Consider the following 25,732-nt stretch of genomic DNA (forward strand, 5'->3'; position numbering starts at 1 on the left):
TGTGCCTACGTATGCGAATGTTCATTTATTTAAAGCATTCTAGAATAAAATGTACAAAAAAAAACAGTTAAACACATATATACTAGCACAAAAAACAGAAATGTAATAAATCTTGTGATAATTCAGTATTGGTAGAACAACATATTTGTCTTTGTAGTGCGGGGAAAATAAGCGCTGATAGAAGTGCAAGTAATTGACGTCTTTTGCTGAAGCAGTGCTTGACATGCACGAGATTAGATTAAGAAAGGATGAAAAGGTGGTCAGCTTATGATGATTCTTGCGTGTTCCTGATTTGGCTCCGAATGCATTTTTTATACCCGCTCCATCCGTAATGGTTTGTGGTCCGGCACTGAATTAGCGAGAATATGAATGTAATGGAATTGTGATTGGAAATTTAGTAACAACATGCTAAAATTCAGCAATCAGTGTTTCCAACGCCACGTGTGTGCAAGAACTACTGTTCACTGTGCAAGTATTAGTCAGAAACATTTTCGACACACCCAGCAGGCTAAACATACAAACAGCTGGAAATTTGACACAAAACAAATCCCAAATGTTTTAGTCAGTATTGTAATTACCATACTGTTGTAGCAGTGTATGTTTATATGTCTTATGCTATTTATTAAATAGTATTTCAGTACTTTTTTATGCACGTTAGTGGCAATAAAAGATTAGTTGATATTAAGATTAAAAAAACATGTGAATTGAAAGTGTTAATAAAAACATTTAAGTTCAATGCAATAAAAACATGCACATTCAGATTACAACTTTACTAAAACAACTGAACAACAGCAATGAACAAATTGTTTTCCATGCTCTTGAAAAGGGAGAAATAACCAAGAACTAACTCAAGATTCGTTTTGTATTTAAAGCATTTTAATTTAACTAAAGAACGCATGCGATTTAAATTAAACAAACGAAACCATTTTCATGTAAACTTAAGAATTTGGAAACCTAGGTTTGTTTGACGCAGTCGACGAAGCCACTCCATCTTGTCACTTTCTGGCTCGGTTTCTACGCAGTTAACCAACCAAGAAAAAAATATCAAATTTATGGTACAATTTAGGTTTTGGCACAATTTCGTTAATTTTTTGGGGTATTTTACTGGGTGATTCGCCCGTTTAAAGAGATGGGAAATTAGAATGCACCAGCTGAGATGTACGAGGTGTTTAAAACTCAACACGCAGCCTTTTACTGTTGCAAAATTCATTAACTTCATGCAGCCCTGGTATTGACCACCAACATGCATTGTTATTGCTTATAACAACGGATGAGTTTCCCAAGTGGGTGTTGGTCATATCAAGTGTGAGAGCACCAATGGACAATTGCGTGAAATTCATGCACAGTAAACATGGACAAGTTTTTAGGCAAATTCGTTTTCACTTTTCAAGAAACTTTCACTTTATGAGTTATATACAATTCATGGAAGCAGCAAATTAAGGCACCAAATTAACAAGCAGAGAAAGGGCGAGCAACATCAACGTCTACAGACTCGCATTTTCAACAAGCAAAGCCGCAGAACTATAACGGTAGCAGGGCCGGAGTCAGAAAAATATCTTTCGGCTCTGTGAGTGCGTGGCGAGTTCGCGAGCATAGGTCCGAAACTCGCGATCAACGCATTTAGAGAAGCCGCTTATTCCAATAAACTCCCGGTTTATTCCGTGTCGCTGCAACAACACATGGGTATAAGCATACGTGGTGCGAACTAAACTACAAGCTTTATTGCAAAGCAGCTAATGCGCAAGCACTACCCGCAACCGATCAAAGTAACGAAACATTGTTATCACGACAGCAAGCATATACGCAGTGTCACAATGCTGTTTGGAGTATACGAACATTCAGTACAACGACATGGGATACTTGACAAGACGATTAAAACAGTATTTTCAAGAAACATGTTCATGCCGACCTCTTACCTTTCGCATAGTAAGCTGTTACATTACAAGATTATTATAGAAATCATATTAAAACACTCTATTGTGGTTTAAAATTTGGGGTATTAGTAATTACAACTATTGTTGTTATAAAGTGAGTGGCAAATCTAAATTAAAACCTTAGTGTTTAGAATGGTGGATCGGTTAGTGGTTACATCTTTACAAATTAATTTGTTTATGTGTAAATTATGTAAATGAGTTCCAGGTAATTTATTAATGGGATTTAAAATATATCTGTTTAAACTGTTTGTCAGGTCGCAGAGTGTGTAACTGACATTGAGTAGCTTAGGGCAAGATGGTCCTTTTTTTATTCTCGTTAGTAGTAAACAAATAATATTCACAAAATTCATATAACTGTATCGTGACGACGCTAAAAGAGCGCTGTTGCTTGCAAAAAAGCGTTATTTGGAAATTTGGGATACTATAAGCAAACAATAGCCATCTTATCACACAGTACAATTACCATGACTAGTAAATATAGGTAATTTTGAACACTGTATTATATCTAGTTTAAAGTTTATATTTTAGATCAGTGTTAAGCGTTGAATTTACATTAACACAACAAGTACCAAGCAGCATTTATATGATCAATTTATCTGTCTTGTAGGATACTATAGGCAAGAAATAACAATAAAGCGTATTGAATCGGACAAGCAGTATGGGGTGGGGGAAGATGGGACACCTTTAGCACAAAATATATAAATATCCTGATCGTGTTTTAAACAATTAACAACGGTCTATGAAAGTCGCGAGGACAAGGTTTTATAATTCTTTGAATGTTCTTTGTTTACTACCAAAATGTACGAGAAAATAGAATGAAAAGGTGTCCCATCTTCCCCCATCCTACTATACTACCACCAACACCGCATCTAGCCATCTACACTAAGTTTACTGAATTTTTCGTTGAAGCAAATACTTGTACTGGTCGCTACCTAACCCCACTTCAAAGTGAACGTTAATTTCTGTCTTACCCTGAACCCGCGGTGGATCCTATCCTTCATCACACCAATGAACTCCACGTGACTGAGTCGGTTGTCACCGTCTTTATCGAAGATTTGAAACAACGTGTGGACAATATGCTCCGATAGTTTGTGGCCGGTGGAGACTTGGACGGCTCGCATGAACTCGTCTGTGTATCAGTTTAGATATTGTAAACATATTTTACTTAATTAGTGCCGGCTCTTGTCAGTCTCTAATCTGTCACTTTTAGTCTGTGCCATGTATTTCATATATTTTACAATATTTTTTTGGTAATAGTAGTAGTATGGTATTTTTTAACCGTTATTAAAGAGACAATAAAAGATAATAATATATTTATACTATATTTTATATAGGTAAAGTCATATACGTAAAGGCATACTACAGGACCTGGGATTAGATCGGAGTGGGCGCGTTACCTTAGCCGATTGTATGGTAACGATTATAACTGAGTATTAAACAAACCCAACACACACAAAGTTATATATTTCTACACAGTCAGTAGCGTTTGGGACAGAACAAGTCCCGACAGTATCAGAACAACGTATGATAAAAAAGCATGAATGTTAACACTCCTGCAATGAACCCACCTTGTCCAATGGACCGACCAGCAAGCGTGTACATCTGCATTGCGATTGCGAAGTCTTCTAAGTTGTTTAAGAATTGGAAGAAAGATCGAAACTCTTCAAATGTAATTCCCTACAGGGTAACAGGTATTAACGAATATTTACAAAATTCTTCTGGGGGGCAAACTAATTTAAACTTTAAAAAATATAACCAACAAATCCGCCTATTCATAACAACAAATATACAAGGTGTAGATAGATTAATGTATAATTGCATAGTGTTTTTTAAAAAATCGACGATCCATCTGGGTATGTATGATAATGTGTGTGAAAATAGTTTTGAGGTAAGATAAGACGAACCTTCTCCTCTGGGATCCTTTCACGGAGTTTCTCGATGTTCTCCTCGATGTCCGCAACCTCCGTGAAGCGGAGCAGCATCCGTGCGAAGTCTACCTCCGATATGGTGGCCATACCACGACTGTACTCGAGGAAGTGAGAAGGGCTAAGGAAAATCGTAACCCAAGAAAATCTATAACAATGTTGAACATGTATATAATAGCGTTGTACGTGTGTATGGTAGTGTACTCAATACTGCGCAGTAGTGTATAAGTCCAAAAAGTGTTATACGCCTAGATGGGACACCTTCATCTCATAATATTTAAATATTCTGATCGTATTTTAGACCATTAACAACGGTCAATGGGGAGGATACGGTTTTATAAATATTTTAATGATCTTTGTTTGGTAACAAATGAAACGAAAAAAAACAGAATGAAAATATGTCCTATCTTCCGCCACCCTACTATATATTTAAGTAGTTTATATCTTTGTGTATTAAAGACAGTGAGATTGGAGTTAATAAAGGATATTTCAATTTCCAAAACTTCGGTCTGCAAGTTGTCCATAAACCTAAAAATAGAAGTTTTCTTAGGATAAATAATAAGATAAGTAAATATACATTAAAGGGCGTTATTTTAAAACTTTTACAGGTTTGAAACTGTAAAGTATATGCCACGTATTGAAACAAGGACTAAAAAAAGAAAAAAGAAAACTGAATAAGGTTAAATAGTTCGAAACTCGTATATGGATAATGTTAGACAGTTAACTCTAATAGCATTTTGGATTTTTCCGTTTGAAAAGAATTTTCATAAGCTTAGTAGAACTACTAGCCTATGGAAGTCGCCATAGCTGAGATCGTTCTTCCCATTCCTGCCGAACAAATGCACAAGTAATGTGGTGTCTGGTACCGTGTGGTCGTCGTCCTTTACCACCTATATGGGAAATATACGATAAGAAAATATTCGTATATTTAGAGAATTCCAAGCATAATAGGCAACATGAGATTCCACGGAATTTTTGGCTAAACGAGAGACGTGTGCAGTTGAAGTAAAGGGGTAAAAACAAATACTTGCACACTAAATCATTCTACAAAACTGTGAAAAATTAAACATAAATGATTGGTGAAGAGATGAGAAAAGTAAACAACAACAACAAGTGCAGAGTGTTCTAAATAAAAAAAAATATCGTTTGTGTATACTAGAAAAAACTGTGCGACACAGCAGTTTCCCTTTCCTAAGTAAAGGTTGGGGTGACGTGAAGATGAGCGGCAATCACGCCACAGACTTACCACTCAGCATACCAATGTGAAACAAACAAATTACCCGACGAAGTTCCGACATTGTTCGGAAGTCCTTCTTTGCTTCGCGATTGTCGCGGAACTGTGGCAACCAAGGAGATTTATACCGTGTTTTTATGTTGCTTTCACCGACATTACTGACTACTGCATGCGGGGGATCAATTACTAACATGCGAATCGAAGGCGTGCGGTTATTACTGCCGAGCTCATTTTGACGGTTAGTTTGGGAGGGCACGATACGAATAGCGATCTGTTGTTGAAGCTTTTAAAGTGTAGCTAGCTCAAAATGAAATTTGCGGCGACCGGAGGTGACGATTTCCTCTTATGTTTAAAGTGAGAATACCAGCTGCCGAGTGATTAATTGTAAGCAATGTGTGTGGGCGGTAGAATACGCCATGCTTTGATTATGCCGAATAATAAATACCGATAGTAGATCATCGAAGGTTGAGACTCCCGCTAGAGGGCGCTGGAGACATGCAGGTGTTACACATGCTATGGCAGACACAGACGTAGGGTGGGGTGTTGTATTTTAGTCATAAAGATAAGCCACGCTTTAACCAAGTGGCTGTTATGTTAAAAGTTAGGATTGTTAATGTTCTGCAGATGCGATTTTAAAGGCAAACTTCACTAAGTAACTGCATTACATTTGTATTATATTTACACCATGCTTCAGATGAATATTAAAACCTATGCCGCTGGCAATCTAATCAACAATACTGTTGGCAATACAATCAACGTACACGGTGAGGGGTGGAGGGTAATAATACACTACACAGCATGCACTCAGACACGTAGCCCAAATATTTGAGGAATTCACTAAACCAGCTACGATGCACGACCACTCATACGAGGTTGAAAATAGAAATACCACCAAAGCTAAAACAGTTCTCTTTATAGTGCTGAGATACACTAAGTTATACCCTACCCAGGAAAATAATTTCCGAAGATTTATTTTTTTTCAATCAAGTAAACTAAATACCTCGTTTCCATCGGTTGATTTCTCGCTTCGTTTCCGAAAAATTTCGCTCAACTGTTTGAAAAGAATTTTGTTGTAAAAATATTTCACGTAACAAGAGAGCTGGTTTTAATTCAAACATAACAGATTATAGTTTTTGCATAAATGTCTTTCATTTTCAAACGGACTACTATGTTTTGTATTGAAATGAAATGCAGGAAACCTGTGTTTAATGCTGCTCAAAAGAGAGCCAATCTTTAAGTATGTGCAAATTAACACAAGATAATACGAAAATTGTGTACTATTAATTAGACGGATGATTTAAGCAACGTATACATTATAATGCGAAAACTTTAACTAACAACTAAACTAAAATAAACAAAAAGAGTTTTCAACGACTGTCGTTTTGTTGCTACTGCCTTTCTCTTCGTTGTTTTTAACAAATGATTCGCTATCGTATTTGAAAACGCAAATGAAGTTCATGTTCAATAACAATTCTTTAAGAAAGTAGGAACGATTCTTACCACCATGAACTCTTTCCTGTCGACTCGTTGGTTGCCATCCATATCAAACATATTGAACGCGATCTGAAAGCCTGATATTGGTTCTGTAAAACATATGTTCAAGTAGAGTGTGTGAACAAAAAGTGACCAGGTTAAGTTTAAAATCTGTTGTAACCAGGGCTGTGACAAAAAGTGACCAAGGTGGGTACACTCGTCTACCGAATATACTACATTGCCGCCTAAATTTGATTTTGCCGAAGACGTTGGGAACCAATAGTAACCGCGACCGGCTGACTTTAGTCGGTGGTGTTGATAACTGTTGAGCGTATTTTTAGATAAGTAAAAATAAAAAAATACCAGGCAAATAGTTAAATGGTTTCTAGCGTGTTACGCTTGATAATTGTTACGTAAATTGACTTGCACTTACGTTGTGTTAACTTTTACGAAACAAAAACAAATTATCTATAAAAATATCGTATAGGTTACATTAACAAGATAAATGTCAATCATCGTTAAAACGTAAAACTCACTTGTTAGTATGCATAGTAGGAACAAATACTCTGCGTATGATATCAACCCGTTGTTGTGCAACGAACGAAAGAATCTGGACGAGTTCTTATTTCGGTCGGGAGTTTTTCCAAGCATCCGTTTCACGTCGCTTTCTGTAAGCTTGAGTTGGCCTATCCTGGCTGAGGAATAAAAAGGAAGATGAAAGATGTGTGAATAGGTTCGTCTGAACAAAAAATTGAAATGCAATGTAGAAGAACGCATTTTGAATTGTGTTATAATATTAAAAGAAATATAGCATGTGCGGGGGAGGGTACTAGTATTTTACTGGTTTGTAGTTTACAAAGCAGTGCAGAAAAAAACAAAGTAAAAAACATGTTTTGGCAATATATGACATTATTTTGGTGAGCTTCTTTTCAGCAGCCTGAAATTAATGGTACGTTAACTGTGACACAGCCATAATAAAGCATCGCGGTGGGCTAAGCGATGATAGAAGTTATTCCGACGTGTTGTGTCGGTGGCGGGAGGTGTGGCGGAAGTTTTAGTCATGTTTCCTGTGCATGAGGTTGTGGGTTCAAACCCCGCTGCAGGATGAAACGTTTCCTTGTATAGTTTGGTGAATCACGGTTGTTTATGGCGCGGATTCGTGCAATGAGGGGAGTTAGGTTGGGCCGTGTGTTTGTGGGGCATGGGTGGGTAAATCAGGTTATTCATATCCTGGAAGAAGTAGGCCAAAGTGTCTGCTGCTTGTTTACATATTGGCTAAATCAGAACGAAGGGTGGGTACGTCCTGTCAACACTTCAACATCAAACATCGCAGGTGGGTGGCCCGTTACGTCATCACCACTGCCACCATCGTCACTGTTTAACGTCGCGTTTTTACGTCTGCGTTGTGACGTAATATCTGCAGCAATGCGTGACGAACAGCGCGGGTTTGAAGCGATATGCTGGGACATAAGTGATATAACGAGATTAGCATTGGAGAGCGGTAGGTTAGGAACAAGTGCAAATAGAAAGTGGCACTGTTCGGGTCTAGGTGCTTTGGTGACGCAGGGTAAGCGACGAATGAGGGTATGCCGCCACACAGAAGCGTCGCGACCGACAACGGATTGTCCGTCACGATTATGTGAGTCATGGGACCTGGGACGTGTGCATTTGACCCGGTGACGAATTAACATCAGGGTGAGTAAGAGAGTGCAGGGCGGGACGTGGGAACTGTAAAGCCGGTAAGCCGTCGGCGGAAACCTCGATGTGGTTGCGACGGCATGCGCGTTCGTTCTGAGGCCAAGACTGGTTCAGCCATGCGTTTCGTGGATACAAACCGCAGTTTCACGTGTGTGGTTAAGGTCAATTTAACTTTAACCGATTTGTGAACAAAGCAAGTCACGCGTGTACGATGATGAAAGCTGTAGAGAGAAGAACATCTTTTTCGGAGAAAACATGTGTGCGTGTGACTAAACGAGTCGTTTTTAAATCGAATATTGAAAGAGAAACGTCAACAAATACAAATATCGACTTGATTCGTTTAAAATCAACGGAGAAGCAGGAAAGGATGATTCTGAATGGAGGTTTACATAACACGAGGGACGTCAGGAAATGCACGCGGGTGAAGAACCCACGCACACTGTTTCTAGCGTCACAACATCACAACGAGGGTTTTTAAATAGATCGGGGGTCAGGTGATTAGTTCACCTGTTTTAGGTTGAAACAAAAGACTTTGTCGAATTGTTTCCTCGGGTCATATTGTTCAAACAACATAACGAAACAGGATAGCCGGGATGAAGGTTCGGGAGGTTTCGTGCGACCCGGGGTTACGCTTCGCTCACGTGACAAAGGTGACTTTTGGACGATTAGATTTGATTGGGGAGTTTAAGCCGGAAATAATAAAACGCTTGGTTTCATTTAAACGGTCCATCGACTCGGTAACGAGACTGAGGAAATATGTGCATGTTGATGTGTTACGCGTACCGTCGGTATTGTCAATTTCCCCAACAACAGGAATTACCTGCAATTACGGCATAGTTTACTTGGTACAAGCTCAGAAGCGAAGCAGACCGTTTCGCTAGTGACGTCACGAGTATTGTTGTGACGTGCCAACGGCGTTGTATCTAAGATTCGCTCCGAGTTTTCGGCGGCGATGGCGTGAGCGCTTTTGTCGCTTGGTTGGGACGAAACAGAACCGTGCAAAATTATCGCCCGAGTACAAAGCCGAATACAAAGAGGGATTCCTCTGTCGGTTTCTCGTGAATGGGATGAAACGAGCGGGTCAAGGTACTCCGGGGACTAGGATTGACGATTGTCTTCCGGAATGGCCGATATGGCGGAAATGAATTGGGAATTACGTTCAATCAGATTCGACCGTGAAGAAGTCGCTTAGATGGGCTAAAGACCGTTTAAAGTTGATTTTACAACACAACAACAGTTTATCGCCCTGGTAACTGACAGGATCTATAATACTGTGTATCGGTTGGGGTTTAAGTTTCGTCTCGGACGGGGGTTTCCCAATTAACCCCTAGACTCGGCACCAGCTCTTAACACGCACTGTCCGGCACCTGTGCCTATACAGGATACGATGTTCTGGGAAACTTAAGGACGCTTTGATCTGCTGTTTACATTGATCCTGCCTTGAAGTGGCGGGCTAAACAACCGTTGACATAAATCATCGCGCTTTGGGTCGTTTGCGTCGATTACGCGCCTATTTGTGACGCAGCATACGCCACAAATGGTGGCAGGTAGACTGTCAAATTAGCGAACCTTGACCAGGTCACATCCGTGTCAATTGTTTCATCACAAAGCTAAAAAACGGCGTGGGAAAATGAGACGGAAGGGTGGGAAAACTCGTTCACACTGCTGCAAAGTAGCACTGAACAATAAAAATAGACTATCATACACTAAAACTGATAAATTCCGTATTTAGACACCGCTTTTTAACTAATGTCACCGCACAGTTTCAAAATCTGATGTAGAACAGTAGATATGTTGTGTTATAAACTATAGCCAACACAAATGATTTAAAATGATGTCATTTCTCGTACGAGAAGCAGGAGAAGGGATACGGTATTCAGGATTCCAAGGCAAAAAGAACACGACAGATTAACCCCGACACCTGGTAATGCGGACGTTTTGCTCGATTCAACAATGAGCTCCGGGGTGACAAATGGGTAAGAGGTGTCAGATGACCCCGCAACCCCGCTCGCCTTTCAAATAACACCTTGAAGTTTTCTTCAGCGGGTGGCATTCCTTCATAGTTACGTTCAATTAAACCGTCGCAATTATTCAAGCACAATTCCAAGCTACAGTAATACGGGGTATCGTGTTAACATCCTGTCTAAAAATAGATTCCCCAGCTATACTGTGTACTCTAATATCCTGTCCTTTAAGTGCGGCGGACAAGCGAGTAGGACGCAAAACCGTAAATTCCCGACTGCTTTGTCAGGTAGATGTGTTCCCACCACTGTGTGTCGCCTAAGAGTCGCAAACGATGAAGTGCAGTTGCTTGTTTAAATGGAAAATAACGGAAACAATAATTGTATGACCACAGCAATTTGAAGCTGGTGGAATACGTGGGATTCTTTAATTAAGTTATGTGTAGCGACACATAAAATTAGGTCAATCTCCTTCTCTGCGCCACCATTTAGTTATAGAGTTTCTCAGTAATTTTTCTCGGATAGTCGTAAAATGGGATGCAAATCAGTAAAGGCGGCTATACACAGTATCCGGAATTCGTCCGTTTTGTCTGTTTAGTCCGGATTTCGCTGCTCCATGCGAAATTGGACACGGGTTTGCATACGACTTCGCAAGCGAATTCGCATTCCGGATACTGTGTATACAGCCAGCACCTTAACGGTGGACGAAAAAATTTTCCTCGAAACTTAAGTATTATACAAGCTGAGAAAAGAACTATAGGAATCGTGGTCAAGTTTACGCGTGTCAGAAACTTCGATTATCACGTCATAATAGGATTGCGATATCTTGGTGAAGCAACAATTGACGCCGCGCTGGAGTCACTGCCGAGAGTCTCGAGTGCAAGTGCAAAGATAGTCGACTAATTGTTGGCGCTGAGAGGGGACCGCTTATCCGCTCATCCAATAATTGCCTAATTACTAACAGCTTACCATTGGCTGCGGTTGGCCAACGCCTAACACATGTAGAAGAAAGCTTCTTTAATCCGGGTAACTTTCGGGATTAATACACTGATTGCCATGCGAAGGTTAAAAGAGTAGGAAACCTGTGTCGATGGTGGCTTGCCGCAAACAGCGGGTTCAAATCGAAGTCATAATTAAGGGAATATTGTTTCAGTGTGGTCGTTTTTTTTCACTTGTCTTGGTGTATTGCGGTGTGGTGTTAAACATGGTTTTACGTTTTGTATTCTACTTTGTGCGGTTTTTACGCCAATGAAGCGACAGCGTATGTTTTTGGCTAATTACAGAGGACCCGACAAGCGACATATAAAGAACCAGCGACTACCACGTAACACAGGAATGTTACGCCCACCATCGTTACGATGCGTTTGCGTTGCTTTATTATCTTGTCTCATTACTTGTGTGTAATGACTGCGCGGTCGTACGGATGCTGAAATTCGGCGATTTTTTAAAAACCGCAAGAACGTTCGGGACTTTAAAAAAATCTAAAAATGGATTCGTTGAGCCAATTACACACTATAAGAATTCTAATACGGCCATATATCAATGTCGTTGTGAAAAACGAATTGTTGAGATTTATTGCGGAAATAATTTGCTCAGTTATCTGCCGATACCTTGTTTCCGTTTGTTGATTTTAATCAAGCCACATGATCATGGTTACATAATACGTGTGCAGGAAGTTTGGCCAAATTTCAGAAGAAAATTTTATACTAACGACGTTCTGGCGGAAGACAATTTTATGCAAAGATCAACGCAGATTTCAACTGAGTAAAATGCGGGAGGTATCCAAGTAACGATATGTGTTTTTGTCACTGGGACTCTGGGAGAACTATAGGAGAAAGAAACGAAAAAATTGTGCTGGAAAATTTGCGTTGTATCATCGTCAACCGCCATAATGTCATGCCGTAATCCGCAATACAACACGAGACGCGGTTGGGTAGGGTTTCCAACTTAGCTATTTCGGGTGGCTCTTTATCGGATACACCCTTACGTGTCATCATTGGGCAAAACAAGTAACATCGAGTGTTATGTAATCCATATATTCTCCAGTGCAAATCACTGTTTTAAGTTTAACGATGCGGGTATATAGTTTGGTGCGTCGTTTATGACGTGCATACTTTTCTCCCATGATTGCTATCATGCTAGACAGACGAGCAGATAACGGCAACAATTAAACTCGATTCTGATTTAACTATGGTTATTTACGAAACCCATGGAGCGACTGCTGACGTAATACACGATGAATTATCATTTTGCTTGAAAAAAACGGGGAATTTGACGAGAAACAGAAGCTGTGATGATGAAGCTAAATCAGACCGGAAGTGTGACTAGTTAAAATTTCCGTCTACCCATGAACGTCAGGTTTCAGACATAAAGCGTTATATTTTTATTTCCAGTAAAAAGTTGATGGGTGACGCCGTGCGTAAAAACGGCCGGCGGGCGGATTACGTAACCCGACGCACGACCACGTTTTTGACGATTCTCCATTCTCATTTTCGTCCGGGGACAACACATTAGCATTCCACGGGGCGGGCATGGCACGCAGAGTGTTTAGCATCATTCGGGGAATAGTTATTTCAAGGCGGCCGTACAGGGACGCTGACCTTACAATTACCGCATTACGTGGAGAGGCGCAGTACCAAGGGGTGCTTAAACGTTCTTGTGACTTCCGAAATCCCATCTTATCGGGCACGTTTTAAAGATATATGAGAAACTGTAATGATGTTTGCGGGGACTGAAGTTAGAACGATGAATGCAGCTGTGTGACGTCACCCGCCCCCAGCGTTTGATAAAAATAGCACGGAATTTAATACATTGTTTGGACGTTATGTTTAAAAGTAACAAAGATGAGAAAACCAGAAAACTTAAGGAGCGCACACGTGTTAAATGCGGAATAAAATGCGTTATATTTAAACTTGAAAATATGATTATATGAAACTAATTAATTACAAAGTAGAGGGTGTATTATTTAAAGTTTTTAAGTAAAAAGACCACATGGAGAGAAAAACACATCAACAAACATTTTCAACCAGAAACCATATAAGTCGAACCTAAACCTTCATTCCGGCGCAGCATACGGCTTAAGTTGGGCATCGTTACAACGTATTTAATTTAAATACAAGCTGGTTTAAGAATAAGGCAACGGCGTCACGTAAATTCGGCAACAGCGGCTCGGCGGTGGACGCCTATATCCGGATCGTGGTTTATAACTTAATTAACCCGGAAGATGGACTGAGATTAAACTCAGATAATAGTTGCAAGGATAACGACTTCCACATTGGAAAGTATAAAGTGCGAGTAAATGGATCCGGTAAATTAAAACAGTTCCGGCGCGTGGATAAGGTTAAGATTGCGGTGGTAAACGACCCAGATTGTGAAATAACACACGTTTGCTCGTTTGAATTTGACCTTCGGCCAAAGCGAGGCGGGGATCGCGCGAAATACAGAGAATCGGCTTGTGGCGAGTTTACCTTTACTTTGTATTGACTTGAAGACATAGTGACAGTGAGTAGTGTTGCATGCGAGAATTACGACCACGGGCCGCGAAACACCGATTTAGACTCATTGATTCGAACCTGCGATACTCTGAAGCGTCCAAAGTAGTTGTAAGCACGCGAAGCCAACTATTGCGGTGTCGTTAACGCAGTTTAGATCGCTTATGGTCGGCATTTACGTACTTGCGGTCAATACTTAAGAATTAAAGTCAACCAATACCAATATTTTGCACGCGTGAAGCAGCTCACTCTCGTGAGAAGTTACATTTGTTGTTCGTTCAGATGCCCTTCGCGTGCCGCTGTACCAGGGGTTCGAATATCGGCCCTGGTCTTTATCGAATATCGGAAAAATCACACCATCTGAATATAGCACCTTACACGGTGGGAGGTGTAGTGGTAATGGCCTTATTGGAACCTCGGGCAGAAGGCATCAGGAGATGAACGGAGATATTGCCGGTTTCAGGCTAACGCAGAGGCGTACAGTGTTGGGGCTTGCACGCGACACAACAAGGCAAGCGAAACCCGATACAGACACGATGTGTGAGTCAATACAGGTTACCGACCAAACGGCGAAAGCTCACATGCAAGGCGGGCGGAGGCGTCGACCATCTCGCACGATTGCCGACCCTAAGCCGTTTAGTGCGCGATCCGTTTTGTCTTCGGCGGCCAGATTGCAATCGAAAGATTATTCTCTGCAACATCGCGTGACAATGTAGTCGGATCGGAGGCCTAGGAAGAAACAGAATACCCGGCGACGGAGAGACGACGCTTCGAAAGTGACGGAGCTTCAAATCGAGTTAAAAAGATGTTCAGAAACACACGTAACCGCGCATACAAGAATGCTAGTGCACCGTATAAGGAAGATAGATCGCGGATTTGAGCATCGTAGAAACATTGCGCAATGTTATAACGATTCGGTGAAGCTGTCTGCACTTTAAATATACCTCTTTGTATAGTTCTGGAGATATGTTTACCCACGTAGAACCATGCCCGTCACGATATACTGCTTACACAACACAAATCAAGGCGCGTGGCCGTGAAAATAAGTTCTGTTGAGTATAAGCGCGACAGGGATGTGGCGGTTTGTAGGCGACCTTAATTACCAGAACGTCCGTGTACTTGAGATGAACGCTGAGATAACGACGGCGGTGCTTCGTAACGAGGTGTCGGCGGTGGTATTAAATATTATGCATTGCAAACCGCTAATATTGAGTAGAGAAATCCTAAGCTCCTAAAAAAAATTGTAGGGAAAGTAACCAATGCATCATCCGTAAGGTCACGTTGGTGGCCAAAAGAGGCGGTTTTGTATAGGATTAAGGCTTAGTAAATGTTATATACGATGTTTCAGCCACACATGCTCACAGCTTGTAGGTATAGGTCGCCCCAGCTGGTTAACTGGGAGCTGTTGGTAGAGACGAAACACCTGCGCATACATATATTATACAAGTTCACTGTGACCATAAAATCCTTGCGAAAAACGGGAATTTTTGATCTTATAACATCTTCGTGATTATATCTCTATGACGGAGATCAATCGGCCGTAAATTGTCAACAGTCAATGACTCAAAAAATCAATATAACTCACGCCTTCCCCCGGAATTTCCGATCCAGCAGTCGCACCTTGCGCCTAAGATTCCAACAAACAAGCATTTCATAAATATAGACCACTTTACTTTTGCTGCTACTCAGTGAATCGATAATATAACATACAGCGCGCGGGGCTTTGAAGGGCGGAGAACGGGCCATCAATCAGCGACAAGCCGAGGCCAAAACAAATACACGACTTCGGGGTTGTATGGAATGACGGTAAACTGGCCATGAAAGATGTTGTAAACAGTGTTGCGTCCCACGCAGTGTTGCCACAAGGAAACGAAGCCGACTTATGTTTACGGTGGATTGGCTTGTTATTGTCTATCGTGATTATTAACACACTATATTATAGACGAGAAAGTGGTCCCCGCAAAATGACAAAGAAATACAAGTGAAAGCGGAAAAGTGGAGAGAGGTCGCTTGGTGTCGGTTATGGAACTGAGCACCTGGTGCCGGGGTCAGAATGTCAAGTTTATTCATCAACACAGACACATTTGTAATGTTAAATGACAAGCGACCAGTATTGCACCAAACGAGCTTTAACATTCGACAAAACAAAACAAAATAAATCGAACTCAGTTTTGTCTTTATAATTGCGGCTGAATCTTCATTAGAAGAATATTAAAAATACGTTCCATAAAATACATTATATTTAAATAGAACTACATCGTTCTTTTTGTAACCATTACCGTTCTTGTATTGTGATTAATAAATGTATTTAAACGGATAATACAACATGCCGCTAATACGATTACTAAACACTAATTAAAAACTGTTACAGTAAGTGGATTCAGATCGGCTGAATTGTTCGGATTTCGGTTAATTGTCGATGTGTATTGTGGCCAATAATCCTGCCTGCTAAGCAGATCATTGAATAAACAGCAATAAACACCAACGGCTGAAAACGATCCCCGATTGGGGCAGTGATTTCGCAGACTATAAAGACCGTGGCGATGCTCATGTAAGATTCGTCATAGGTATAGTTGGATGTTTCCTGCTGTTTATAGTTTACAGAAAGGACCCCGATTTTATTCTGTGTAAATTAACCAGTTTGTTTAGCAGTCTCCCGTGACTTAAAATGAAACTTCTTTTTTATAAAGCTGCCGCGCAACACAAACAAGAAACAGGCGTTAATTTAAAATATATCCTGGATAACAAAAGCTGGTGGAACAGCGTTTCCATGGCTTGATTTCCTGCCAAGTTTCGCTACGTTGATGATATTACGATTGCGCAAAATGAACCTTGCGGTGTGTAAGCAATTCGCTTTAATCAGTTGATCAAATAACATCCTTATTACATATGGCTACGGCGGGCACTGTTGAACCTAGGTGCGGATACACATGGTTCTCACGACAAGGAATTGTAAACGTCGCGAATAAACTTGATGTTGTCGCAACATAAATTGACGAGGCCGCGGAAATTCTAATTAGAGCCGTGAAGATCAGGATCTTTTCCGCCCGTAGTCGGTCGCAAACAAGTTCGTCGACCGCTATTTAACGTTGGACCGCAAAATTCCACTGACAGAGGACACGGGCTACGAGGCGGGAAGTTTGCTTTTTACATGTTTCATAGTCAAGTGTGTTTGCTTTTAGTGCGATCGGTATTAACCGCTGCCTAACCGCTTTACCGCACTCGTATAGTGTGAGTAATAGCTATAACGGGGGCTCTGTAAAGGGTAATGAAAAGAACTGATTTATCATTGTAAGGGGCAGACGCGGCAATTAAACCGCACAAAACGTATATTCTAAGCAGTGGTTGGGTTCGTTTCGATGGAAACAAACAAATTCCAACCAGGGCGCCATGTTATCTAAGCATCGGCCATTTTTAAATCGAACGACTTCACGCGATTCCGCCACTTAACCGCACCTTTAACGAAGTTCAACCTGGTGCGGTGTTTTGCCTTCGGTCTGAAGTCCGAATGGGTATTTAGTGTTATCTCTATGTTTCTATATTTTGCTGAAGCCGTGATGGCGCGGATGCCTGCGTAGCTCGTTTCGATAGTAGGGCTGGGCAATTACAGCCACAAAAGTGACAAAACAACCGGAACTAGCAAAAAACGTGCGGAAAACAGCAAAACATAAAACTAAGTGAAGTTAAAAATACCTCGCGATCTGTTTTGTAGAAAAAAAACTTTAAATTCGATATTTTTAGACGGTTTGGTGTACGCAGATTAGACGGTTTGGTGTACGCAGATGCAAGCAACAATAAAGGCGGCAAACAATAAAGCATAAAGGTAACTCTGTAAGCTGTAGATGGAAAGCAATATGTTATATTTACTATACAGTATATACATCACGAAACAACTATTAGATCCTAAAAACAAACGCATACACCCAATAATAAAATAAACAACTCACGTCTCGGGGATTCGTCGCTGACAGATTCCAAAAAATCTTGTGGCGTCATGTAAAGGTCTTCTCCCATTTGCAAGGATGCAAAGTTACGAAAACGATTTTCTCTCGTTTGCATCGCATTTTCCTTCCCTGGTTTATCCGCTACCTGCCTCGCCTGCAGTGAAGTAATAGGTTTGTATTCTTATGACATTTAATATAAAAAATGCTCATGATATGTGTTAGATTTTACAGTAAATGCATCGTTGTTTTCTGTAGGGTGATTTACCAATTATAATTTCTCCAACTGTAAATGGTTATGCATTACAGATTACTACACGTGACTTTCAGACTGTCATTTTTGTTACATTTTCTTGTTTTTTTTTATTTAAAATCAATGACCCAGCAAGCCCTAAAAGAACCGAAATACTATGTATCACTGGGTTCACAGTCCACATTATATTCGTTTCTTGCTTAAAAGTCAACATTACAACGCGGAAATTTTTGGAAAATTTCGTCACTGGGGATTTCCCCGGTTCAGAAAAGTACAGCCACAATTGGAAACTGCTTAAATCGCAATAGATTCAAGTGTCGGGCTACTTGACCAATGACAGGTTCAAGCGTACCAACATCGTCTTGTACGTCATTAGAAAGTGTTGAAGTAGCAATTAGCGGTAAGAACGAGCAGCACATTGAACAGGAGGCGGCTGCGTTTCAGTGGTCTGGTAAAATCACACGCCAACGTAGTTTAAAGGTTGTTATTTCGCGAATTGGTGGTTCATTATGCCAATTACATGCGGTCACTCACTACAGGTGCTGTATAGTAACACGGGAGGTATAACGTACATCACTACATCTTATACCTCAATTTGTGTTGGTTACGAAATCGATCAAAAACCTCGACCAGGTGAAGCCACATCAATAAGCTAACACGCAATACTTTCATTTTCGTTACACGACGAACAATTATAACGGAAATAGATCTTATATATCGAGCACTTACACTAAGTAATAATAGCAAAACTTTAATGATTTTAAGTGCATTACATGCATGATGCAACAACCAGTTCGCTTTGTTTAACTGCGCATCATATTAAACACACATACCAAAGACAGAATAAACAAATAAATAATTTTTCGCAGTCACAAGTATCAGAAATAATGACATGCTGTTTGTTTTACGACGTAATCAAATGTAACCCGCTCGATGACGCAACAATGGCGGTATACGTCACCTGTAGACACGTGACGTGGGACGGAGAAGTCGACGTCCCGAGATTTGGGTGGAGCGAAGTTAAACAACACTGTCATCTATCAGCGGATTGTAGAACAGAACTGAAAGTGTTCGGCCATCCGTCTAGATTTGTATTAGCGGTGACAAACGATCGACTAAACGGGCCGAAGTGAAAAGGGACGTCGGGTGATAAACAAACGGCAAGGCGCGCGCGGCAAAGACTCTGCGTGCTTCGGCGACTGCATGTGCTGTTTACATCTCGAATTCGGCCCTGAGAGGCAGGACCATTGTGAAACAAAATACTCGTTCCCACGTTAGCAGTTTAGCGACCTATTAACACCCACACAGGTTGCAAGCCATGCAACCAACGCATTTCAATTGTAACCTCGTGTTTTCCCACAAACCGGCATTCGTTTTCAAAATAATGCGATGTTATGATTTTTAAATGATGCTAATGCCTGGTGTTTGTACAAACCGTAAGACTTGTTGTAATAACCCAATTCTTTTCGATTAATTACGTAAAGTTGCCATGCCAAAACAAGGCGGTTGTTACAAAAAGAAACTTGCAATCCAGGGCAATGACTGGCGGCTAACTAGACTAACTTTCCGCCACACTTTATTAAATTGAACTGCAACAAATGAGCGTGAAATTGACCATAGCGGCAATGGCTGGCAGGGGATAATCGGTAACTGGATCGGGAGATTAAAACGGGCACCACAGAAGCTTAGCAGTCGACCGATGATTCTAGTAGCACGGCGTAGATTGGGGAGACTTTTTGTTTTTGTTTCGGTCCATTGGACACCGAGGACTGATTAATAGGGGTCATTGAAAGGTCACGGAGAACGAGCTTATTGCGTTGCTGGGGTTGTGATGTTTACGCCGGTTAGAAGTTGCGTTGCATGGACCAATTCACACTGTTGTTTGGTTTACCACAGGTATGCCGGGTTTAATGGTTTGTAAAATTGTAAGTGTATATCTGCGCGTGAACTTCTAATTAAATCAAAGCGGAATTCTGAAATACGACACGTGTGGTGTTCTAAGTTAAAGCTACAATATAAGGCACATACAGTATGTGATGGAGCTCTGCATAGGCTTGGTTGATGTTTTCGGAAATTGATACCTAGAATTGGTCCAAACCGCATAATGCACATCAGCCTATGCTAAGATAAACAGGTTGAGCATACGAGACAAAAATATGCGAGCGATGATGATTTCCAGTGATCTAGGGACCGCAAATAGGGGTATCGTGCCATCGACGTAAACAAGAGTGTTTCGTTTATGGGCAGGTAATTAACCGAACTGTTAGTCGAGGAATTGATGGAATGCAGCATTGGCGTGTGTTGCAATAAGTTGTTGACGATAATGAAGGTTATGGATGCTTTCCATCCGTCTTCTTCGAAGTTACGCAACTTTATAGAAATGTAAACGTAACTACCGATGTGATTTCGGTCATGGTAACGGTTCTAACAACCGTTGTTGAAAGGATGGTTGCCCGAATAGACATAATAGGAAAATACAGTCGTTCCAAGCTTTGATATATCAATTTGTTAAAGGATGAATAAGTTAAAAAGATTAAATACGTTAAAAAGAGTGTTGAAATGTAAATAAAAATTATATATAGCAAGATTTATAATTGGAACAGCTTGATATCACTAACCATGATCCATGAATGTATTTAACCTTGAAATATTAATATATAGTTATCACATTTTACGCAGCACATTGTGATTGTATGGCCACATCACACCACTGCCTTCGCCAATTTATATTCCTATTTAAAACTTGCATTCTCGGCGCGTCGTCTTGATGATCTTATTTCCTAATCGCGCACTTTCTCATGTGGTGAGATATAGTGAGAAAATAAAGGCGGAATAGGCTTGATGGACATCGAAGTAGGATTGAAGTGGCGGCTTAATTGTTGTTGGAAATAGAGATAAAAGTAACGGAGTCGTGCTTATTTGACTCGTCATGGCGCACGACGTGCCCACTTTGATTATTATCTTTTGATTGCTAACAGGTTAGTGAATCATCAATCAGATGATGAAAGCATGAGAGGTGAGAGACGTATTATTCCAATCGACCGTTGGTTAAACAGGTATAGTGGGACTGGAGGTGCGGGGCTCTCGAGTTTAATCATCGGTGTGATAATGACATCGCGACACGATGCGCTTTTCACCGCATTACGACTGCCCAGTGGTTATACTCCACACTCAGCACCACCGCAGACTGGGTAATCGACAGACCCTAGGAGGCCAGCGGACGTCACTGACAGTTCAACCAGTAATCTGTCTACAATGCTCTACAATCGCCTGGATCACTTGACACTTTTTAATCGATGTACTCATCACCGTTTGACCGACAGCAAGCACTCTCTGGTTCCAAGAGTTTATAAATACGAGCAGTTTAAACAAATCACTTTGGCCCGAAAGGTCAGGAACTCGAAATATCTTGATTGGAATCGATAATTACAAGCGATTATATTACGATCAAGTTCTTTACAACGACGGAAGGGAAAAGCGGGAACACTTCGTAAAGGATTCGACGGAAAACGGATTATTTGCCGATGTCAATTACCGAAATAAGCCGGGGATCATTTTGGAAGTCACCACCGCAGCGAACATTGACAATTAGCCTCCAATAATAATGACAGGGTAGAAATAAAAGCGCGGGCGGTGTTTGGCTAATTCGAAAATTACGAATTTAAATATAAACCGGCGCTGGGTACGATTGAAAGTCAGCGTATGTTAATTGCTCAAATGCGTAAACCACTATGATGTGGGGGTATTGTTTATAAGACAATGCTATTTTGGACTCGCCAAATGACCTCGGATCCTTGATTAAAGGGTTCGCATCATCGTATCAACGAGATTCGATCGGATATCGACCTAATCTGCAACCCACGGATAAAATCTTAAAACTATACATAATTTTTTTTTGAAGTTTAAAATACTTTGCCATGGTCACCTACATGTTAGCTACCGGCTTAATTTTATCAGCATCTTCTTATTCTGTTTTATGACATATTAATGTTTTTGGGCAAATACCCTTTTTTATTTACACATCAAAGTTTAAAAAATGCTGAATTGTCAAAAATAGCAAAAAAAGGGTTTAGTTATTTCTAGAGATGATGTTTTAATGCAAAATAAGTACATTGTACTGTTATGAATTAGACATATTTAAATAGAAACAGTGATTCAAATTGCTACGAGTACGAATCATACATGTCATTAAATGTTTATGCACTACAAAACAAAACTTACTAAATTGTTAACTTTAAACTTTCAAATATTTTAAATAAAAAAAAAATTTAATATATAAATATATTATAATATCTCTTCATATTTTACTCCATTTATAAGAAAAACATAGGTGATAATACTAGATTTTTACAAATACAATTGCTTGTTCAGGTTATTCTTTGAAAATAGCCCTTCTAAAAATAATTAGCCCATAAAAAAGGAAAAACAAAAATAAAACAGTTGAATAAATAGATGCGAGACATAGTGCATAGACCTAATGCTAAAAGCATAGACACGTAAGTAACCTAACTATTTAAAATGCAGGGAAGGCAGAGTTGTTGCACATTCATATGAAACGTATTTGGTTTTAATGATTAGTAATTAATACAGTGAAGACTATAGACATTTACAGAGTAGGCCTGCCTACCTTGCACCCCAGGTTTGGCGCCGACGGGTAGGAGTACACCTATCTAACAAATAGCACAACTGTCAATACTGTGCACAAAATAAAACCAAATGCAATACCAATAGTCAACTTGAAAGTCTCAGATAATCAGAACATAACAATATGAATTTTTGTCCCAAGAGACATATCAGTTATAAGTTACAGACATTTGTAACCCGGTACCTTAACCTTAAATCACTAAAAGACCTCACTTTGCCTATACTTTCCAAAGACAACAAAAGTAAACAGTAAGCATCACAAAGAAAAATAGTCCTAATTTGTTGAGAATATGATTTATTTTTACGGTGTTTTAAATGTTGTTCCAAAAGAACAAGATAGAGGCTATTATTGGAAAAGTTTAATATGGAATTTAGTTTAAGGTTATGCCATTATTTTATTAAAATCAAGTAATGGTGTGTAGGTAGCTGTAGTACGTTATCCGTTTCTTAATAACACCATCTAGTGTAACTGTACAGGGTGATGCACAATGTACCGGTACATATTCAGCATCATGTACATTGTATATGATCCACATTTTCATTTAAATGAAACTTATTTATGGAATGCGAATATAGCGTTATATATTTGACATAATAGGTTACACATTACAGCAACACTACAAGTAAAGCCGTCAGGTTTTAATTTATAATGAGAGGGGTGTGGAATTTATTGTTTGCCATTCCTTATCCTAACTTTAACACATACTTATACTCACATGTGCCTTATTTTCTTAATACAGGAACTTTAGCAGTCGGTTATATATGGGGTTAACATTTTGTTGTTGCATAAATAAAGAATAGAACTATCCGAGAGCGTTTTTTTCAAAAGCAGAAGAATATTGAAAAATTTGTAAAATGTAGCTCAAAATCTTCTTTAAACTGGGGTGTTCAGCACCCCATGGAATTACATAGGGTGCGTTACTGAGTTAGCATTTGGTTCACCCCGTAGTTGTCTGCTTACCACTAAACTTCATAAAACAATTCGTTTGGCTCGAAAAAAGCTTAGTAATTAAGCTGCCAATTTTAAACTTGCAAACTTTTTAATAACTCCTGTTATATTGCAACACACTTTGATTTTTGAGATACAGTAACAGTTTTACTAGCCACTAAAGGCTAGGAAGGCTCGGTGTAGTTACCAATGTGGGGGTGAATGTGTCTTTGGCAAGACCCTTTAACGGCAGTTGCTTTAACCTAATGGTTGCTAAAGGATTGTCTTAACTGTCAATCATACAAAAAAAACATAAATACCCATAAAGTTAGAACACGTAAGCTAACACGAGCCATATGAAACCTAACATCCATGTTACAACGGCTGTAATTTTCCCACCAGCAATATACAGTAAGTTAAATTCAACATCAGCAACACGTATTAACAAAAAATCTTTTGTCAAGTGTCTCACAACCTCAATTTTGTTGAATAGGAATTCTATAATGCACAGTAGCCAAGTTTGCAACAAATATTTTATAGATGCCCTTCAAAGTCCAGATGTGCGACATGATGCATACACCAAATAAATAGTATTAGTTTAATACTATTGTTATACAGACACACAGCAACGCAATTCCTAGGGAAATAGTGTTCGCGCAAAAATTATTTTTCTTTAGAAAATGCATGTAAACCTTATAAATTTAGTAGTTGGAGGAAATACATTTGCATGCATCGACTAAAATCTCATGGTGCATAACATAGCCCTACATAAAAATCCTACTTGAACATGTGACACTACCCACTACCAAATTACCAATCGGACAAATATTAAAACTTTTGTTGAAAATTAGATTTTAAATTCTTATTCTGTAATTTGTAAAAATTCTTACCGCCAGTGGCTTTGAAAGTGTGCTTGTAGTTTCAACGGAGGCTGCTCTTGCTGTCCTTGTATTCAACCAATTATTGGTTGGCTCTGTTTCTGAACGAAAAGTCTTCCAAACAATGGCCGACCCTCCAGCTGTACAGATTGCAGCTGTAGCGTATTTTATGTTTGTTTGACTTGTAACTGATGCAAATATTCTTCTCCAATGGCGAGAACTTGCCATTTCAATCCAATGCAAGATATTTACATAAACAAACGTAGTACTTGTTTGTACACAAACTATGCTTCGTTCTTTCAGTTAAATCCACTCACGCGTGACTAACCACGTGACCATTTTCTTCTCTGTCTATGTCTGCTGTCACGTGATGTCTTTCCCCTTAATACAATGACTTTTTAATAGACTTTGGAGGTACTGGCACAAGACACACATTAGAGCAAACTGAATAAACCACATTTAGCAACCAAACTAAACGCATACGGTGTCCTTATGCATAAAATAGTTATCGATTTCTTTCAAACCCACTGAAAGATTACGTCTAAGTTATAATTACATTTTCCCAGATGTAAAACCGCGGTCATAATTCATAAAGAATTTCCTAAGCTGAAATTCAATGGATTATATTTATAATAAGGAAACACGCATTGGCAATGAATAACTTTTTACAATAACATAGTAAATCGTGCCGAATTCAAGACGCCGATCTGGGCAAGTACAATACAATATCAATCGCCACCCTTCCGTTTTTGACGTTTTCTCCATATCTTCAACGCTCTTAAATTTCTTTAATCGCGTTTGCAAAAAGCATCCCGTGATAGGTCGATCTGAATTCATGGCCCTAACCAAAAATATGTGGTTTTTTAACTTAGTAATTGTACCAACCTTTAGCGCAAATGGCTAATTTAAAATATTTTAGCTTCGGCAAAAAGATTATCTGACAAGATGAACTGTATTATTTACGGATGCGTAACGTAGATTGAACGTTCCAGACAATCCTTCACGCCGTGCGCATGTATTCGTGTAGTTACATATGGGGGATGACAACCAGAAATCGATTAAATTGGCGTTGTGTTACTGACGAGTCATGAGGGAGAATCACAGAACATGGTGCAGTCTCTGTTCGCATGGCCGGTCGCATCAATCAGGGTATCCCTTAATTTTGAACTAAGATATGCAACAGAGTCCTTGGCCGGTGCAATGGCACAGCTGGGTATATTTATAATAGGATAGAGACTTGTCGCACCCTCAATCCCTAAACGCCTTGATTTTAAGTTGTGAAGACACAAAGGCACGAAATCTGCGTTTCGAATCATGATCTGCATCGTTCTGTATCGAAGCGAAACTAATGTCGGTCATCCCATTATTTCGA

The 25,732-nt window shown here is 39.8% G+C and overlaps 1 protein-coding gene across 6 annotated transcripts; it reads right to left on the reverse strand.

Annotated features, from left to right (window-relative positions):
* Positions 1-5: 5 nt before the first annotated feature.
* On the reverse strand, positions 6-24,702 carry LOC149740399 (calcium uptake protein 3, mitochondrial-like). 6 transcript variants are annotated; one of them, XM_089871816.1, is made up of 14 exons: positions 24,373-24,702; positions 17,664-17,814; positions 7,103-7,261; positions 6,594-6,676; positions 6,094-6,144; positions 5,140-5,196; positions 4,649-4,749; positions 4,348-4,387; positions 3,839-3,970; positions 3,503-3,611; positions 2,906-3,063; positions 1,917-1,931; positions 955-1,667; positions 285-349 (listed from the first exon to the last, which is right to left on the reverse strand). In XM_089871816.1, exons 1-13 carry the CDS (start codon positions 24,586-24,588, stop codon positions 1,545-1,547), a joined length of 1,395 nt encoding a protein of 464 aa, XP_089727942.1. In that variant the 5' UTR covers positions 24,589-24,702; the 3' UTR covers positions 285-349; positions 955-1,544. The 6 variants fall into 6 exon arrangements, with proteins under 6 accessions (XP_089727948.1, XP_089727944.1, XP_089727945.1 ...); XM_089871822.1 differs by lacking the exon at positions 1,917-1,931 and having other exon boundaries at positions 6-349; positions 955-1,014; positions 24,373-24,701; XM_089871818.1 differs by lacking the exon at positions 955-1,667 and having other exon boundaries at positions 6-349; positions 24,373-24,701.
* Positions 24,703-25,732: the final 1,030 nt, after the last annotated feature.

The sequence above is a fragment of the Ciona robusta genome, chromosome 2, assembly GCF_009617815.1.
Source record: "Ciona robusta chromosome 2, ASM961781v2".
NCBI classification, from domain to species: domain Eukaryota; kingdom Metazoa; phylum Chordata; class Ascidiacea; order Phlebobranchia; family Cionidae; genus Ciona; species Ciona robusta.